A 21,289-nucleotide genomic window follows, 5' to 3' on the forward strand; every position below is an offset into this window, starting at 1 on the left:
AAAAAGAAAAAGTCGATGGTCAAAGATCTAAATATCTATAATATTGACAAGGAACTGGGAAAATATTTATCAACAAAATAAAAAGTAACATATTATTCAAATCTTAACTATTTCAGACATCCAATTTTGGTGAGAAATCTATATGTATATAGAATGCATTGAGAATTGATACTGCAGTGTGCCATGACAGTAGTATAAACAGCCAATCAATTATCCATTGATTAACATATTATTACTGTATTATTAGTCGTACCAACTGCCAAGTAATTTCTCAAGTTGAGAATTTATAATTATAATGACTTCTGCAAAATCTCTCTATCTCATGGTTTTTATCATTTTTTTATTGTCTTCAGGTTTGCTTTTTTTTTTTCCCATCTGCTCTTTTTTGTTTATATATATATGATTAGGAGTTTTTAGATGTAACCACTACTATTTAAGTATTACTACCAATTATTCAAGACTCAGACTGGGTTGGACAGTCTGTCGGCCGTAGAGTCTTTTAGTCTGTTTTTGATCATTCGGCCGTTCTGAGTATATAGCTATATATGTTGGATTTGGTTTGGTTGGATTGTAATTTGAGATTTGAGGGGTTCAAATTTAATATTTTATAAAATTATTTTTAAAGTATTTTTATTGCAGTTTTAAAATGTCCTCACCTTAATTTAGTAGTTTGAATTTATTTATTTAATAACTTAACGTTTTAATAATAATTTTATAATCAACACAAATGGTAGGGAAAGTGGAAGTTGGTGGTGAAGAATGCTGCAACGATTATCACACACCAAATTGCGATGATAATGGGTGCAACACAAGATGCCAATCTAACTGTAGAGGTGGAGAATGCAAAATTAGAAATCAATTGCACTATTGTCATTGTTATTGTTAGTTTCATGTTTCATTATAGCAATTTCTGCTTCAGCCAACTATTTCTTGTAATAATTAAAAAAATGGTGATAATAATTAATAACATGAACATGATGTAGGGTCTTCTACCTATTTCGTGTGTCTATCTCTTTCATTACAATACCACCAGGCTAGTGATCAACTAGCTATTATTTTGAAAAAGTTATAACCCACACAATTATCCAGCAAGCTTCTACCAAATAAGGATTTAATCTAAAAAATTTATTACTGAGAGATGCATGTTATTGATTTATTCAACCAACAGACATTGAATATAATGCAACTCTATCTATTCAGTTAATGAAAAATTAAATATTACTTTATATGCACATTAATGAAACAATTTGTTCTAATGTTTTCCTACTAGCTAGTTTTAGCAGTCCGATTGAGAAGAACACTTTATTCAGCTCAATTTTCTGGTTAATAACTTATTCAAGAATTTGGTTATTAATAAAATACAATAATATCGTATATTTTGTATAGTCAACACTGTCTAGTGGGATAATACTACTTGTATTTACTACTATCACTAGACTTTATGAAATGTATTTGTAAATATTGACTTGAAGGCTTATATAAAAATACTTTTAAGAGTACATAGATATTGTAAAATGATGGCATCAAGAAATTCATATAATTTATATAAAAATACACTCAAATACGTAAACATGTCAACGTCATACTTGAGTCTGAAGGTTCATCCTTGCATAATGGACGCCTCTGCCACTAGAGCAACTTACCTGTGACCTCTCTCTTTTTATGTGTGTATGTGGAATCCAAGGTGACATCATAAACCCATGTAGATCAAACTATACAAATTATTCTTGTTTAATGCACTAACTCCAACATCACATTAATTTCTACCATCTCACTATCTTGATTAGTATGTGCCATATAAAAAATATTTAATGCTCCTTTTTAAAATGTCAAATGACTTATAAAAAGAATTTAAAATATTTTCAGAAGACGCCCTATCTCAGCGCTGGTGATTTGGATGAACGCTAAACCCTCTTATCACAACTGCTTACGTTAGCAAATGGAGAGAAAAATAGGAAAAGAAAAAAGTAGAGGTAAAAAGAGGAAGAAAATAAAATCTTCTCTATGTAGTAAGTAGTAAGAGAAAATTAAAAATAAAAGAAAATGAGACATGTGACTGAAAAAACATTCCCAACACATAACAGGTCATGTATATATTATTCAAAATTAATTCCTAACTATTACAGAACCTTGTAATTTGATAAGAAATCTACACACACCACATACAACGAACTGAGAATTAATACTACGTTGCATCACAGTATTATAAATGGCCACCCAATTAGCCATTGATGTACACAACATTACTCTCAAATTAAGGATTCGCCATGACTTCTGCAAAAGCTCTCCGTCTCATGCTTTTCATCGTTTTCATATTATCTTCAGGTTTGCTTTACTTCCTACTTCTTTTTCTTCATATGTATGATTAGTAGTTTGGAAGCAGACCTCCTCCTCCTCCTCTAGTATCTTATCTCCATTCTTAGATTAAAGGTTCATATTAATATTTATAAAACTAGTATTATAATATTGGGTTGAGGTGCATCCAACACTATGAAGTATTTTCTTGGGTGCATCCAGCACCCTAAGGTTTTTTGTGGTGCATCCAACACCCCAAAACATTTTTTAGGAGCGTCCAATACCTTGAAGTTTTTTTTTTTTGCCTTGGTGCTAAATGCACCAAAATATATTTTTGGGTGCTAGACTAGACGCACCAAAGAAAAAAAAAACTTTGAGATGCTGGATATACTAAAAAATACTTTACAGTACTGAACACACCTAAAAAAATATTTCAGGATGCTGGATGCACTACAAAATACTTTAGGGTACTGGATGCACCTAAGAAAATATTTCGAAGTGTTGGATGCACCTTAACCCTATAATATTTTACAAACAAATTTTTTATTTTTTCTATACTACAGTTATGAACTGCATCAATCAACTTCTAACTGTTTAAATTTATTTATTTATGTTTATAGTAATAATTTTATAATATTAAATTTAAGCCATCCGTTTTTTAATCAAATAATCGGTATGAGATCTTGAGAAGAAAAAGAAAAATGAAAAAAAAGAGAGAGCCCCAACCTAGTTTGTTTATAGACTTTTGGAAAGACCATGGTGCCAAACTAATTTGTAGTAGTAATTTATTTCAAGTTAATTTGTATAATGATCATTTATATGTAAATTATAGGGGAAGTGGAAGTTGGTGGTGAAGAATGCTGCACCGATTATCACACACCAAATTGTGAGAATGGTGGCTGCAACACAAGGTGCCAATCTAATTGCAGAGGGGGAGAATGCAAAATTAGGAATCAATTGCACTATTGTCACTGCTTTTGTTAATTAGTTTTCTATGTCACCATGGCACGTTCTACTTCAGCCAACTACTATTCTACACAATAATTAATAAAAATGCTTTTAATAATTACTATGTCGGATTTATCTTATCTCATGTGTCTATCTCTTTCTCTACGATACCAAGCTGGTGGAATAATATTGTTAATAAAAACGCAATTCAACTCATAGAACCGTCCGTTTTTGCATTTTTAGGTATTTATATCGTGTTAACCCGAGAATAAAATCAGCAATCAATAGGCTCGAGAGAAATGACATCGTAGTTGTGCTGTGAAATAATTTTATGTAATATTTTTTTATTATTGTTTTAAATTAACATCGTTAAAATTTAGTGGTTTAATTTTATTTGTTTTTAAAAGAAATTTAACATTTTCATGATCCTGCTTTTTTGTCTTGGTTCGATATTTAATACTCTTCGGGTCTTTAATATAGGACCTAATTTTTGAGTTGGTTTTGATTCTAAATATAAGACTCGTTTCTCATATTTATCAATTTTCTCTAAATTATCCCTATGGATACTCTCTCAACCATAATCATGTAGAAGAGGGAGATAGAATATTAAGAAAGATGATTATGGTATTTTAAGAAAAATATGTCACTTTTTTTATAATTAACTAACTTACCTAACTTCTTTAATATAATCAAATTAGTTAAATGAGTCTTATATTAAGGACCGGAGGAATAATACCGATTAACGTAGGCGCATTTATGAATGAAAAAAAAATGGTTAACGTATTTCTCTTTATCAAATAAACAACATTAGCAATGATTAATTCACACACACACACACTTGATGAGTGAGAGATGTATTTTATTGGTTTGTTCAAAGAACAAGTATTAAGTGCAACTCTATTCAATAAATAAAAATTAAATACAATGCCGTATTTACAATGAACGAATATTTTAGGGATAATGAACTTTAAGTCTCTTAAATTTGTCTTAATCATTGACTTGGTCTTCAAAATTTAATTTTTATCACTTGAGTCCTTGGAATTTCATAGTCATGCACAATTAGTTGTTACAGTATTATTTTCCTCACATATTATAAGGACTAGTTATTCATAATTATGAAACTTCAGGAAATTGATTGATAAAGATTTCTCGGACCCCGGCAATAACTTTCCTTCTTTGTGGCTGTTGTCTTTTCTTTCTTTCTTTTTTTTGGCCAGCGGACCAAGGCAATAACTAAGCGCAAAAATGAGACATCAAAAGTTTCATTATTTACAAACAAGTGTTGCTCTAAGTGGAAAGAATTTAGACATTTTAAATATCATGTCTTGGATTCGATTTTTGGAGCGGTGTATAGAAAAAAACACTGATAGAAGGAGTCTCCGCTATAATGCCTAACAATATCCTGAGAAATTAATCTCTTACCGTTCAGGATAGAGGATATTCTGAGTAACAAAAAAAAAGTTTTATCATTTCACAAACAAGTGTTGATCTAGTGGAAGGGACTAATATCTCATAACATAACAAACCAAGGTTCAAATCCCTATTAGAAAATATACCCACATTTAGTACCTGAGTCTCAAATACAATTACCTCTAATAAGAAGATACCTATACTTTAGTAAAAAAAAATTCCATTATTTTAAATATTTTAATGTTTCCGTATTCTCCACTAGTATTTATAGTTGAGAATGGTGACTTATGTATTGGAAAATTATTTATGTTTCCCTACTGTTCACGATTTATGATCAATATGGATTTCCATTGCACCTTAGTTATTTTTCGCTCAATGGGAAAATCATTTTTATTTTTATTATATTTTCAGCTAAATAGTATATACATATTTTTATTTTTTTTTAATTTTAAAAAGAGTATATAATCTCAAAATGAGGCATTACAACAGTAAGCATAAAAAAGAGACGGCTATGAAGTGAGGTAGAATGTCATAATACAATAACGAAAACTGAACTAAAAAAGAAAAAGGAAATGCGGGCATACTGGCTACAATCTACCCTAATTGTTGGAAAATACTGTATCAAATCTAAACATATTTTCCCCTGTATTTAGGTTTTGGATCTTTACTGAGTTTGGAATCACCAGTGGGTGTTAACTGAGCATCAGCAGGACTGAAAACTGCAGAGTGAAGGTTACCATCTTCTAACCACTTTAGGTGGTTCTCCCTAAACTCAATATGTTTGATCCTGGCTGCCTCAGCAATTTCCTCTGTGTAAGGACCTGTCTTCACCATGGTCAACAAAACTCGGCTGTATCGGGAACTAAGAATCTGCTCGGAAGAAGAAATCAGTCTGAAACATGGGTGCTCAGGGAAATGGGTTTTTGCAGAATCGTCTTCCCTTAGCACAGGATAGAAGAACACAAGCCTGCCCCCAGGAACAAGCATCCGGGCAGCAAGATCAAGCAAATCATGCACGCATTCAACTAAACTGTAGGGTGCGGTAGACGGTATGTGGTCTGTTCTTTTGTCATCAGGAACAATGTAAGGTTCCACCACCCCCTTGAGCAGTTTCCGGCCACCAGATTTGCGACCCCCAGCTCGAACTCCATAAGGAGGGTCACATATTATGGCATCAAATACCTATAATAGACAGCAAAGTTAAGAATGAACAGAGAAAACAGTATGTCAAAAACAACAAAGAAGAAGCTACCAAGACGAATTGAGTAAATGATAATAAAAAATAAATAAATAAAAAATTTGGGCTATTTCAAGTTAGCAAAGTCTTCAAAACCACTTTTTACAAATTAAGCTCCACAACGCGCTGGATAAATAGGTCGTGCTCATGTATTCTCTTTTACCCCCCTAAACTGTTTCCAATCTGAATTCCAGACTTGGCCACTTCCTGCAACAAATCTCAGCTCCCAGACTGGGGCAACTGAGACTGAAATTTGATAGGGAGCTCTCTTTTTTTTCATTTTCACTGCAAAAAGCGACCTATCAAGAGCATGTCCATATTTTGTTAGAATTAATGGACCCAGTTCCTTCCTGGATCCAGTGCTTCTCAACATTTTGTTAGCGAACTTGACGTTTATCCTAATTGACAAATGCTTCATGTTCTGGTATTGCCTCCGAGCCATCTAATATTCTAATATAGGAAGCTGTTAGGCATTATTCTAATCTCATTAGAACCTAACCATTTTTGCGGGGTCACAGTAATTCTTGCCAATATGTCTTCTTCCATACAAACATCTTACTAAGCAGGCTTTTCAAATTTCCAATATGGCATAGAGTTTGCATTGAATGCGGCAATGTCACTAAAAACCTTCTGGGTCAGGATCTATACATGATCAGCCCAATTCTTCACCCTTTCAGAAAATATTATAATTCTTCACCCTTTCAGAAAATATTATATATATATATATATATATATTTACATATCCAAAGTTGTAATCTTTTCTTACAAATCTCCCCATCTCTTGCCATGTAATTCTTCTATATGATCTCAATGCCTGAGCCTCTGCGCTAAAAGTCTATATCAACTTCCCAACAGAAAAATTGTTCCAGGTACAAATGCCAGAGGCCATATGATCTTTAGCAAGTACTAATAGAAAAAATTAAAGGATACCAGAGACCACAACAATAGAAGAAAAATGTTATATCAAGATCGATAATTTAATACTTAAGATAAACGGCACAAACAATCACAAAATATCAATTATCTTTATGATAGAATAGAGAGATGATACCGATAAATAGCCAAATAGGAGATTGGACAGAAAATTAATCACAAAGTTATCATATGAAGATGTTATTTCAGAGACTTACCTCTTTTAGCCCTGGACGCCAGGAAGGAAGGTTATTGTCAGCCCTCAATAGACCTATTGGCATAGGCAATCCGTACTGCAAAATGAACATTTAAGTTTATAAGGTGCATATCACATAGTTTCTTTTATTTAAGCATATTCAGACATTATGTATGTATGGTGCTGAATTCAACTAATCAAATGAACATAGGGTTACACAAACCAAATAATAATAGTGATAGTATCAAGCACATTTACCTGCTTAAAATTACTCCAAACATTACAGTCAGGTCCACGGCCATCACGTACTACCCTAATGTCAATATCGGCACCCTAAAAAGTTGATATCATTCATGTTAAAGGTATTCTGCTGCACACAAGCATACATTTTAAGTATTCTAAGAGCAAAGCATAAATAACAACAAAAAAAGTCACCCAAAGAAGAAGAAAGAGAAGCAGACCATGGTCATTGCTCCAAAATGGGCTGCAGCGACAAGAATGCTTCCAGTTCCAACAAAAGGATCATATATCAGTTTCCCCGGTGTAGCTAGTGCCTGGTTGGCCATTAGAAAAGCCATTTCAGCATCCATGGCTGTTGGTCCAAGATAAGTGCGGCTTTTCAACTGATATGTAGGTATAAGCTTCCTATCAGCACCACCAATTTCACGACCAAAGAAGATTCGCTTTTGGATAATTGGAGGGAGGCCATTATTAGATCCATAATCGTCAGTTTCCATTAGCCAGAAGTTGTGATCAGGATTTTTTAACTTCACTTGTCCCTGCAAATAAAATGACAGAGAAAGGATAAAATTTTGTCAGGTATATTCATTATAAATTGCTTGACTTCTTAAGCTAAAAAGTACATAAATCTTTAGGAAGCCCTTCACGCTAGCTCAAAACGGGAACCGTCATGGGGCTGAGTGAAACTGGGAAGGCTCAAGTACAACCTGATAAAATAGTTTTAAAAATTCAAAGAAACAACGGTAAAAAAAAAAAGCAGTTGACATTAAATAACGTAAAAATTGAATCTTCTCATACAAGCAATAGTGTAGTTTTCATAAACCAGATTAGGTAATATCATCTTTTACAAAATGGCAGTGCACATCAATGACTCAAGTAGCGGTTTAAAAGTTAACGATAATATATTACACCATCAAGGAGCAGTTAGCAGCCGGATACCATGTTACTACAAGAAGTTCTCTCACGCGGTATACTACTCAGCAATCAGACTCTTACAAAAGTGAGTCTCTTCAAATTTCAGTTTTCCTACCACAAAGAAACTCAACCAACGCTATAAATATATATATATATATATATATATATATATATATATAGGGATATGAAGAAACTGCATTGTTTAAAGGGGGCAAAAAACAAACCACTGAACCAAAAGATTGCACCAAAATTTTGATGCAAAGACAATCAAATTAAAGGAGACTCACCTTGAAAGGGATATATGAAAGCCCTTGAATAAGCTCCTTTTGCTCCTGGAGGCTAATGACTTTCCCAAAGCTATCAACGGTAATCTTGAAAGTGCTGTTAGAATCTAAGTACGGCAACTTCCGGTCATCCGGGTATTTCAAGATGGAATCCTTCAATTCCTCATAATTATCTCCTTCTCCCCACAGCTCATACATTCCCTTCACAAGTATACCTATAATTTCCCGCAAAAATAAAAGTCAAAACAAACCCACATAACTTATTCATAGCACAAAACTAAACCTTTTGAAACCCAGATCAAGTGCAATAGGAATAGAGCTGAAAAACCAAAACCCACTTCGGTTGGCAATGTTTCGAGCAACGTCCTCTGATGGAAGATCGACGAAATGGAAAGGAGAATCTTGGTGGTGGTGTAGAGGAAGTCTCCAGTGCAAAGATTTGTTTTGGCCGCAGAACCCATCGCCATTTTGGTTCTCCCTAAAAGCTCCAAAAAGCTCTGCAAGTGATTCCACTTCGGGTTTTCTGTAATCCAATAATCTGTGATAGAATACACACAAATACCACATGGCTTCTTTGTTGTCGACCTCGTTTCTCAAGCACTTCTTGAGAGAGCTCGAGGCAAAGGAGTGGAAAATGAACAGACCCAAAGGAGGAAAAGAAAAGATCTCCCAAAACCCAAAACCCAAAACCCTGTATTTTCATTTTTTCTTTTTGTTTTAATTTTGCATTACAAATTTAATTGGCAAATGATCCCTAAGATAATTAATTATATGAGAAAAAATCAGCTACACACAAAGAAAAAAGTAAGTTGCACAAAAAGAAGATAGTTTACGCAAAACAAATATCTAAATATAAGGGATTAGTTTGCATATAGAAAAGATAACTAGTATATATGAGAATTTCATTTACATAAAAGGAAATTGAGTCGCACATCATACAAAGAAAGATTATTGTATACAAAGAAAGATAAATTGCATACAAAAGATGCTAAGTTGCACACAATAGAAGTTAAGATGCACAAAATCCTCAATTAAATTTTTTTATGAGGGATTTATCCCAAATTTTTCTCATTTTTTTTATCATAATACTACCTCTGGTCCTAATTATAAAAGCTATTGAGAAGATTAAGGAAATAAGTTAAGTTAGTTATTTATAATAAATAAGTGTTATCTTTCTTAAAATATCCTTACTAATCAAATGTGTTAGCTAAAACTATAATTATTAGAAGGACTATTTTGAAAAAATTGCATAAATATGAGAGATAAAATGGATTGAAGTCTTATATTTAGGATCAAAATAAAAGTTAAATAAAATCTTATCTTAAAGATCAAAAGTAGTATAATAATATGAGATTTATAATTTTAGATCATATTATTATTATTATTATTTGATTTTTTGGTTGACCCACGGCATTCCATACTTGCTACTAGGAATCGAGAGCCTAACTAGATATTTAACGAACCTCACTAATTGTCTCATGGTTTACATTATTATTATGGATTTTTCACTAATACAATTAATCTCTCAGTATTAAACTTTGTTTTATATATTCAAAAAAAAATTCCCGTCTTCTTTCAAAAAAAAAAATTCCTGTCCAAATTAGATATATTATTGAAGTGTTCAAGACGGCTGTATAATATTAATATATCAAAGCTAAAGCTACAACTTCCATAAATTCAACATTTTCTCCTTCAATTTGCCCCAAAAACCAAAAAAAAAAAAAAACAAAAGTCTCTTGACTGATATAAACATGAGAATCATTGAAAATTTGTCCGCTGCATAAAAGGACATGCTTTTTTGTACCAAAAAAAAGGGACTTGTTTTAAGTATTGTATGCTTTCTCCCATACTAACAAACTAACAAACTTCCTTCGTTGCATTCACACACAAATCACTTCTACAAAACATATCTTGTCAACACAAAGTCACTTAAAGAATAATTAATCCTTTTTTTTATTTATATTTTTGTCTTTTTTTCACAACCTCTTTAATATGGATAAAGTTAAAAAAATTCAATTTCAAAGATATTTAATAAGTCAACTACCATCTTTTTAGTTCATGAATTAGTTAAGGTGCCTCAGTTTCTACTCCGAATTATTTTCTCACGTGCGCCCAGTGTCCTAAGATAATTTTTGGTACATCCAGTGTCCCAAACTAATTAAAACGGTGCGTCCACATCCCAGGCTAACAGAAAGTCGTCACCTTACTGACTCAGCTGAAGGTTGACCGAAAAATCTTACATGACAGACACGTATGCGTCTGATGTGTGTTATTTTGACTGAAAATTCAATTTATTTCCTCCTCTTCTAACATTTATCTTCTGCCAGTTTTTAAACTTAAAAAAAAACAAAAGAAAAACCAACGATCCACCTCTTAAATCCCGATACGTGTACCACCCATTCAATCCCATCTTTGTCATTAACATTTTATCCCATTTCTTCCACCACTCTAATTTGAAAACTGCCATCACAGCACACTTTTGTCTCCATCTCTGTCAACTCCTCATCCGACTCGCATTTGCTTTCCTCCTCATAGAACACAGTAAACTTTCCCTTAGTCACTCCGTTAACATTGCTGTCACCTCTCAAGAAAACACCCGCCGCCATCGGGCTCGTCTCGGGAGCTTTAGTCAAAATAATACACATCAGACACCTACATGTCCACCATGTATGATTTTTCAGTCAACCTTCAGCTGAATCAGCAAGATAAATGTCAAATGAGACTTTTCTGTTAACCTAGGATATGGACGAACCGTTTTAATTAGTTTGGGACACTGGATGCACTAAAAATTACTTTAGGACACTGGGCGCACTTGGAAAAATAGTTCGGGGTGCTGGGCACACCTTAATTGGTCAAAAATAATACACATCAGACCCCTTTGTGTCCGCCACGTAGGATTTTTCAGTCTACCTTCGGCTGAGTCAGCAAGGTAACAGTCAAATTTAACTTTTATGTTAGCCTGGAATATGAATGCACCGTTTTAATTAGTTTGGAATACTAGATGCACTGAAAATTACTTTAGGATACTGGACGCACCTGAGAAAATAGTTCGAGGTGCTGGGCGCACCTTAGCCCATTAATTAAAAGTGATTTATATTATAAATTGGAGAAAGTAATTTCACTTTCAATCAGCCGAAATTGTTTGAACACAAGTGAGGAAAGTCAAGAAAAAGTTCTGTGCTGAATTGTATGTAACAAAATACACTCTTCTACTCCTATTTAATTTGTATTTTATAGAATCAAGAGAGAGAGTACTTTTTGTTCTTAATGTAAGTTACAATGTCACATCATTAAATTTATTATATAAATGTACAATTTTATTTTTAATCTTTTTGTCCTTCATGTTAAATCAGGTTAAAGTTGAAATCCTATTAAATTTTACCACAGAGTTAATAAAATTTAAAATTTTTTTAATTCTGATAAAACCTAAAGTGCTTTATAACATCAAAGGAGTAAATCTTAGTGCTATGGCGACATCACTAGGAGTCAGGCTTTTTTCCTGACATTATGGTTCTGCCATCTTCATATGCACACAAAAGGAGACCTACCAGGTGCGTATCTGAGGAGGACAGGACCATTTAACTTAGAGAGAACCCCAATCTTATCACTTGCATAGCATTCAAACTTTACACCAACTGAAAGTTCTGAAAGCCCTATCTGAGTTTGCCTTTGCGCCTATCAGATACAGTTCTACCTCTCATTGATGTCAAGGCCTCCAAAATAATCTCCACAAGGGAAAAAAACAAAAAAGGTTCCTTCACTATACTTTCAAGCATGAGAAGCACTTTAAATTTCCATCACTGAGAACTTGAGCATTGCTCAACAAAGATGATGTATAGAGAATACATTAAATGATACTGAGATGTCTTGACAAAGAGAGTTCACTTTAACTGCATCTAAGCCACCAATGTGAAGCTAAAATATGATCTCAGATAAATAACTGGGGCAGGGAAGATGACAAGTATGATCAATTTAGAAGCACTATTTTTCACTTCTGTTGTCTAACAACATATATAAATTTCAACATTGCAAGTGCGTAAAAGGGAGAATAAAAATTAATGGACCCGAAGTTGATGTCACAATGAAAAACATTCATTATTTACAAAACTCTAAGGCTAAAGCCTCATGTACATGTTCTATGGCACTTACATAGTGGATGTGTGATTTGAAAAGCCGAAAAATTATGCTCTCTAATGGAGTGAAACATCCTTTTTGAAAAATGGCTCTTGGGAAATGTACATGGTCAAGAAATAGTAATCCCTTGAATCATCCGACAAAGTGAAATGAAAGCTTCCTTTGAAGAAAATCAGGTGATTTGCATAATCACACCAAGCAAAGTTGGACAATTCTTGATGGAAGAGAAAGGATATATACATCAACATAACCAGCATTGACACGTTTGGCAGAAGCAGTTGTCAACATCCAAATGTAATTTCTTGTTCTCTGGCAGTTTTGATCAATAACTACTCTTTCAACTTTGGCTTAACCAGACTAACTCTAGCCCAAGAACAGTTTGAGCCAGATTTCATCCTTATCCCCCTTCTCTTCCTAGAGACATTGGATTTTGAAGAACAAACTTTCAAATTATTGGACGGCAAATTAGGCACAGCATTCTTGGCAACCAAGTCAGGAGCTGAGGTTAGAGCAAGGGAAACTGATTTCTGCTCTTCAAAAGATTCTTTGGTTTTTCCAGTGAACTGATCTCCGGCAGAAATTGTTTTCTTCATTCTGGAAAGAGAAGCAAATTTTGGATCGTAGATATTCAAGCCATTGGATGGCCTAGGCCCAAGCGTATTCAAATTATTTATAGAACTGGACTGCCCCACATTTTCATTGACAACCTTATCGATTCGAGCTCTCAATTTGTGAACTTCAGATTGTGCTGCTTCAATCTTTTCAAAGATGTTCCTCAAGGTTTTATCAGTATCATTATGGTCAAGAGAAGACAATAAATCATTCTCAACATGAGATAATATGCCGTCATTCCACTTGAACTCCTCATTACTCTCAAGACTCTGTGCTGTTATCAATGAAACAATGCAAGAAAGGTTAAAAACTAAATATAACGAAAATAATTTCTACCAAAATGTCACAATCTTCTGAGTGAACAGTGATACCTGGAAGGAAAACCTTGCAGAATACTATTTGACCTTTTTCATCCACAATTTAAATGTGAGTGTGTAGAATACTGTAAGTTTGGTACTCACCTTCAGCAACATCTTTGACATTTTTCAAACGTGCATGAGCAGCATTGTCCTTTGCTTCTGTAAAATAAGAGAAGGTGGTGGGGAAATTTGATTATGAAGGTCAATACAATATGCAATGGAAACTGAACACTGAAACCAACCCAGAAACTTCATACCGCAATATGAGAGTATATAATGGTCAGATGTGTAAGATGCTAAATTACACGTCTCCTCAGCTCTCTTCCGCTTCTTCCTCTTCATTACTTTTTTCCCACAAATTCCCTTAAGTAGGGGTACTGACTTGGTATTACATCCATCTAATGTGAAGTTTGCTGACATAAGCTGCCTTCTATAATCATATGCTGCAAGCTCTTTTTCATATTTAAGTTTTTGAGACTGAAGTTGCTTCAGTTTTAATTCTATCCACTTACAGCGCCACCTCAGTGGGCGTATGAAACTCTTCCAATGACTGGTCAACTTCTTCCTTCTGAACATTTAATACAGTAAAACATGTAAATGATTGGTTATCTGATCAAACATATATCAACCAAAAGAATGTCATTTGAAGAAAAACAACCTGTATCAAGAGTTTAATCATGTCAGCAACTAAATTTAAAATCTTCACTTACAAGAAGGCCATCTTACATATAATGAATAGAAAATAATAAATCATTAAAAATATATTTTAGGACATAAAATTCCATATTGAAGCACCAAACCTATGGGGCTTTTTTACAGCATGATATGCAAACATAAGCTTTTACCAAAACTGTCACTGTTTATGATGAAAAAGAAATATTGATTATTAAATGAGATTAAGAAGAAATGGGAAAATTAAGTCCACATTCTGCAGCAACTAAGTCAAAAGTGTCAGTTGACCAAGTCCTATACAAAAGTGTTTGAATGTTACAAGTCGACAGGATATCCTCTTCCAAATGACTAGCATGTTAAGAAGGAAAAGCCTCTAAACTTTTAAGCTTACAAAGGCATTCTATACTATCCTATGTGGCACTCAACTATCACCAAATAAATTAATAGCATTAAATTATCACCTCACCAACAAGCATTCAGCGTCCAAGTGCACAAACGAATCTTCTCACATCAAGGTATCAGTTATCTGTTAGGTAAACTATGTGTAACAGATGTAGTGACTAAAACAGGAAGAAGAATTTTGGTGTAGCTTCCATTTCGGAATCAAAGACACAAAAGAGAACAAAGTGTATGGTTCACCCAATCACCCAAGAATGGGGGAACTAAAATTGACTGATAGGGAAAATAATATTTTTGGATTAAAAGAGTTAGCATGCAGGATCAAATCCGTGATCTGGCACCAATAAGAGCGAGCAATATGCCGCCAGGCCATAATGCCATTGGCATAAGGAAAATAAATGTGAAAGAAGTAACCAGGACCAGGATAACACCAATCAGGGGAACAGATCCACAGAAGAACAAGCAAAGCAAGCATATCAAGCAAGCGCATAAAATACAATAAACTAAAATCAAGAAAATTTACATCGATCTGGGAACCACATTGTTTCAAACCCCAGATATCCTTCATCAAGTGGTTCCATTGCTAAGACAACCCCAATTGAACAAACTGTATGAAAAGAGGGTAATTAGATAGACAATACCACTTTTCTTACTTAAACGAAACCCTGAGTCCACAGATATAGTGAGGAATAAGTACATTAAAAGGATGTGATATGAAGTTCCTCTCTCTTTTCTCTCAGTTTTGTTTTCTTAGTTCCCGCAGACAAGACAAAGAAAATACTCCCTCCACTTTTAAATACAAGGTCCATTTGAAGATTTTGGTCTGGCCCTCAATATAAGGTCCCATTCTCTCGTCTCCCATATTAAATTTTTCTTTCCCATAATATTCCTATTCATTGGGATATTCTTATATTTGTGCATTAAATTTTAATCATTAAATAGAAGGGTTATTTTTGGAAAACATCACAAATTCTCTACATATTAATTACAAATAACCAACTCACCTACTTTTTTTGGGATTCTATGAATTAGTTAAGATAACCTTACATTTCGGACCAGAGATAGCATGCATGAAAATATTAAAACTGAAACATGCCTTATTAGAGATGGCTCACAGTCTTTGAAAAACATGGATGAGAACGGATCGTTGGCATACATATATGATACCACTTCATCATCACTGAATGCTGAAGCATTATCTGTGCCAGATCCTGTATCGCCAAAAGAACTTGAACACTCAGGGGCATCATCACAAGCATCTCCCATTATCAAAGCCTCACTAGACTTTGTACACCTGGTTATATTAACTTTCACCTCCTCATTTCCTCCGGACAAAGTAATTTGTTCAATTGGCAATGCTTCCTTTCCATAAGCATTATCCTTGTAGTTAGTTCCAGGCTGCAGAACTTTTTGTCCTGAAAATGAAGAGACATGTATATTCTTCTCATCAACCCAATTTTCTAGGCCAGCTTCCAGCTTCAAACAGGGGCCCATCTAAGTAGACCATATAACCTAGCCGTTCCTGAGATGCAAATCACAGGTTTTAATGAAGAAGTCAATAAATACCGCAAATCTAGAATAAGAAAGAATATGCTTCAATTTGTCAAATTCTCAGCACTACCAGTCTAACATGACTAAAACCTTTTGGCTAGGATAGGAAAATTATGAAATTATAAAGAAACTCCCTGATGCAATAACCAGAGGCACAAGATTAACAACATGAAGGGATCTTTTTGAGATTGACATTCAATTCTTCCCTAAATAGTCTGTGTTCATGAAGAGTTAGGAAAAAGAAAGATAAAGAAAACCCCATATTAGTCCCTAAATGCCGGTCTATGGTGTAAACAATTCCAGTTTCACTTTTCAGTAGTAGTTTACACACACACGGCTTTATACATAAAAAATAAAAATGTGATGAATTAACCAAATAGCATCTTCCGCACATTTTTCTTTGCCTTTCATGAAGATCCAAAGAATGAAAACCTTTCATTTGAATTTCTCCGTTATATGCATTAAAAACAAAAACTTGTTCAGTTTTCAGAATGGGGGCAAATCTGAAAAACAGAATTTAACAGATTCTCATGAATGCAAAAATATTCAACAAGCATAAAATTTAAATTCATGGTCCAAACTCATTTGCCCCCGTTTAGACAAAAGATGTCATCAGGACTACAACCAAAGCCTGCCGAATTGGAACTTCAAAATCAGCACCCTATTTTCTGGGTCCCATGTCAATTCCTTACTTATCAATGTTTTATTTCTCGATTTCGTATCATATGGTTTCTTTGGTTCTTGTGATTGGTTTCTATGGACGTACCTTGTAGGAGAGTTAACGCTCACCGTCGTCGTGAAATGCAATTGAGTGAAACTGGGGCAAAACTGAGAGCGCTCGAGCAAAGTGAGTATGACTGTAAATATCTGTTCAAAGTCAAAGAAAAGAAAGACATGGGTATTGGGCAAGTCTAAGGGGCGGGAAAACGAACAAAAGGAAAATCAGATCATGAAAAGAAAATTAGCTGGAGATTTGTGGATATTACAATCTGCAGTACTCTGATTTGATTTGTCTTATTATCGATCGCAACTCAACTCCTCTGCTTTGTTTGAGGGGCAAGCTTGCGCGTTAAGTTGCTATTTCCAAGCGTTTTAGTTTATCAAGGGGAAACTAATTATTCTGGCAATTAAAAGAAAAAAGAGGAAACTAACTAATTATTTACCAGAAAAAAGTAATTAAATCTTTTATGTATACTCAATTTAATTATTTATTATCAAATCAACACATAATAAATATATAGTTTTTTAATTAATATGCTAGTGTATATTTTTATAGATAAATAATTGATTATTTAATTAAATAATGTATTATATCATGGCATTGCTGAGAATTATATACTTATCCTGTTTTAATTGGATAGTATCTTATTTTGAATTGGTTCTTTGCTTACCTTTTCTTATTTTCACTATTGTCATGTAAAGATATCTTTTTCCTCTCGTTGGTGAAAAAGGAAGGAGATATTTTTTCTTTTTATATTATTAGATAAAATTAGAAGAAATTTGTTATTATCTATTATTGTTGGTGAAAAATATTTTTTGTTGTTGTTGGTTTGATTAAAAAAGAAGGAAATATTCTTTCCATCTTTTTCTGACATAAGAAGATAAACATAAAATCTTTAGATTTGAGATTCAAATCAAATAAAGTTCAGTGACTGTGTATGTTCTGAGACTTGCAAATTGCAAATACACTGTTCATCCATCATTCTCTTTTATGATTGTAAATGCTTATTTTTACTAGCTCCGATTCTTAATATAAAACCTTATTTGACTTTTATTTTAGTTCTAAATATAAGATCTCAATTTACCTTTTTCCTCATATTTATCCTTTTTTTTAAGATAGTCTTTCTAATAATGGTAGTTCTAACGAATACATTTAATTAGTAAAGATATTTTAGGAAAAATAACACATATTTATTACAAATAACTAACTTATCTTATTTTCTTAATCTTCTCAAATTAGTCAATTGCTTCTTATAATTAGGACCAGGGCTAGTATTTAGGTTAGTTCAAATTATATGCACCAGCTAATATAATCAATGTTATGTGTTGAGTATCTTGTAAGTGGTAACATGTATAAGAAAAGAATATGATATAGTCACTAATTTGAAATTCTATCGCTAGTCAGCCATTACTAATCAATTAGTGACAGCCTTTCTTATGATAGAACAAATTTCGTTCCTCATTTTGTTGCTAATTTAAAATTTCGTTGTTAATTTGTTGTTTTTTTTAGTGTTAATTGCCAATTTCAACAACAAGGGAAGGAGTGGTTCTCCATTTTTCTCCTAGAGAATCTACTTCTATAAACTGATTTGCTTCCTTATTCGCCATAATTGTTCATGCCATTTGCTACTCCCTTCGCCACATAGTGAGTATAAGGGCTAATGGTCTGTTGGGCTAGTGGTGTTAACAAAACAAAATTAAAAAATTTAATAAAAATGAAAAAAATATAAGTATCAAATTTTTTAAAAAAAAAAAGAAGCAGAGAAAATACAAATGGATGGCATATATAATCTTAACATAAGGATTAAAATTAAGCTAAAGATTTCTAGCCATATAACAATTAAAACGAAATAGTTATCAAAGAATAATTAAAAAAATAAATATAAAAGCTTCTTAGCAAATGAGTTATAGCAACGTTAGAAGCTTTTAGTCTCCGTCCACACGATCTATTGGGCTTTCTATTTATTATGCTGTTTTAACTCTAAATAAGGTTTTAATTTTAAAAAATATATATTTAGTCCTTCAATACTAAAATTGTTAGACTTAGATTACAATCAGTTATTTTCAAAATTAAACTTAATATATTATCATTTAAGAATATTTTATCAACATTTAAAATCTCAATGTTGTTATTTTTTGTTAACAATTTCAGAATTAAAAGACTAAAAATATCTTTTTAAACTTAAGAAACTAAATTAAAACTTTTGAAAAAAATTAAAGAACTAAATGAGTACCTCACCCATATATTGTGAACCTTAAAAACAAATCATATGATCATGATGTAACGGATTGTAAATAAATCATGACGGTCAAGAGTAGAGTGTGTTAATAAAAAGAAGAAGAAAAAAGGCTAAAAAGTAAAGGTAAGTCCAAGTAAGACGCGCCCAAATAGTTTAAAATGCGTGGCAGGCATAAATGATAAGAGGAATTAAACTAACTTTTCTTTTAAAAAAATTACTAAACTAACAATCAAATTTAAAGCCTGAGATCCAACTCAAACATATACGAAAATCAATAGGTATTTCTAAACGAAAAAAAAATGAAGTCCTTCAATAAATATTGAAAAAAAATAAATGATTATCCCTGCCCCTTATAATAGGAATGATAAACTCTTTGTATGATAATAAAATGATATTTCCATCTGGACATTGGGGTTGGAAGTTGTTGTTTTGTACCTTTAAATTTGCCTACTATTCATCCTTTTTACTGTGAGATCACCATTCTTCTTCATGCCTAATATGTGAAGAGCTATCTCTTCTATGACGGCTAAAAAAATATTTGTTCATGACTCATTATTCCTATATTGTTTCATAATCCATGCAGAAAGAACATATTTGATTTGTTTCCTCATCAATTAATCTCTTTAATTCAAACCACAGAAAGCGAGTTTCTTATTGTCATAATATAATTCAAACTATCAAAATCTATACTAAGAGTCCCGGAAAATAATATCTATCCAACCAATTCATGTGTCAAATCCAGAATTATTGAAGTGGAGCTTTTAACACACATTGAAACACAATGTGATCATCCAAGATTGCCCACAACAACCATATGCACGTTCTTCTACGCCTTCCTTAAGATTCTCGGCTCTATTAATTAGCATTAAAGAAATATGGTCAATTGATTTTCTACTGATGTTTGTGTGATAGCCTTATTAGAAACATATGCTCAATTGATTTTTGATTGAACTGAATTAAAATTTCAGTCTCTGATTGATCAATTGAATTATGAGTATTATAAAAATAAAAACATGATAGATAAAATGAATAGAAATCAAATAACTAGAGAAAAACGATTTGTTAAATAAAAACATGGTACTAAAATATATTTTAAATAAATGATATTTTATATTATTGTTATAAAATATATAATTGTATAAATATAAAGTTGGTAGAAGCTAGAGTTCTATATACAGAGAGTGACAGACACAAATTTTGGAGCATGTGACATGCATGGGAATACCCATTTGGTGTGTTGTTTGAGTAACAATTAGGCAAAGGTAAATATGTTATTATTGCAGAAATATGCTAGAATTAGAGCCCGTTTGGCTCTGCGGTTAACGGGGTATAAGCTCCTTTTTCATAACCAGAAGCACGTTTTAAGATTTTATGGCGTTGGAATTGGCAGCGGGCGAATCTAACTTTTGGATAAAAAAGCCACAATAAGCTATAAGTATAAGTAGAAATTAGCTGCTTATGGCTTAACTTATAGCTTATAACTTATGACTTTTGAAACACAGAGAGAGAAATAGTTAAGAAATTTACTTCTTTTTTTTATTATTATAAGTCTCAAATAACTAATTTGCGAATAATGAAAAATTAGTTTAAAATAATAAATAAGTTAAAAATATTTTTTTTTGTTTTTAAATATGCCCTCGTAATAAATGATAAAAAATAAAAAATGTATATGAGATCAACAAGAGCTTATAAATAATTTAAAATTATTATGTTATTTAATAAAAATCATACCTATTTTGGTAATTTTACAAACTAAAATTGCATATTCAATTATAATCCAAACAACTTCTTTTCACAAACTAATTTATAAAAGCCAATCCAAACATAAATCACATTACTTAATTTAACTTTTATCTAATCTAACTTTTTCAAAAGTTAAATTAAAAATAAGTTACTTTTTCTATTGCCAATCGAACCAGGCCCTTAATCAATTAATACTATGTTTCCACAATTATTATCATTATTTTTTTTTATTTTCATACGACTACTTACTCACTTAGTCACTTGTCAGGTTTTAGGTTTGTAATTTTGGTAGATGCTTGGCTTAATTGCCTTATGCTTGGATTTAATTTTATCCATCTGTTGCTAATTGAAGAATAGACATGAGTGATCTTTTTAAGCTTCAGACTTTTTCAGGAGCAACAAGTCACCACCACCTACAATTG

At 32.6% G+C, this 21,289-nt stretch overlaps 2 protein-coding genes across 2 annotated transcripts; both read right to left on the minus strand.

Moving 5' to 3' along the window:
* Window positions 1-5,231: 5,231 nt before the first annotated feature.
* LOC114712814 (tRNA (guanine(10)-N2)-methyltransferase homolog) lies at window positions 5,232-9,049 on the minus strand. Its single transcript, XM_028897361.1, has 6 exons — window positions 8,776-9,049; window positions 8,441-8,652; window positions 7,460-7,777; window positions 7,257-7,331; window positions 7,021-7,095; window positions 5,232-5,835 (listed from the first exon to the last, which is right to left on the minus strand). Exons 1-6 carry the CDS (start codon window positions 9,002-9,004, stop codon window positions 5,281-5,283), a joined length of 1,464 nt encoding a protein of 487 aa, XP_028753194.1. The 5' UTR covers window positions 9,005-9,049; the 3' UTR covers window positions 5,232-5,280.
* Window positions 9,050-12,721: 3,672 nt separating this feature from the next.
* Window positions 12,722-15,896, minus strand: LOC114712819 (uncharacterized). The gene is made up of 4 exons (XM_028897367.1): window positions 15,710-15,896; window positions 13,800-14,110; window positions 13,645-13,701; window positions 12,722-13,457 (listed from the first exon to the last, which is right to left on the minus strand). Exons 1-4 carry the CDS (start codon window positions 15,877-15,879, stop codon window positions 12,901-12,903), a joined length of 1,095 nt encoding a protein of 364 aa, XP_028753200.1. The 5' UTR covers window positions 15,880-15,896; the 3' UTR covers window positions 12,722-12,900.
* Window positions 15,897-21,289: the final 5,393 nt, after the last annotated feature.

This window comes from Neltuma alba, unplaced genomic scaffold (assembly GCF_004799145.2).
Source record: "Neltuma alba isolate B1F8T4 unplaced genomic scaffold, ASM479914v2 tig00011396_pilon, whole genome shotgun sequence".
Classification (NCBI taxonomy): domain Eukaryota; kingdom Viridiplantae; phylum Streptophyta; class Magnoliopsida; order Fabales; family Fabaceae; genus Neltuma; species Neltuma alba.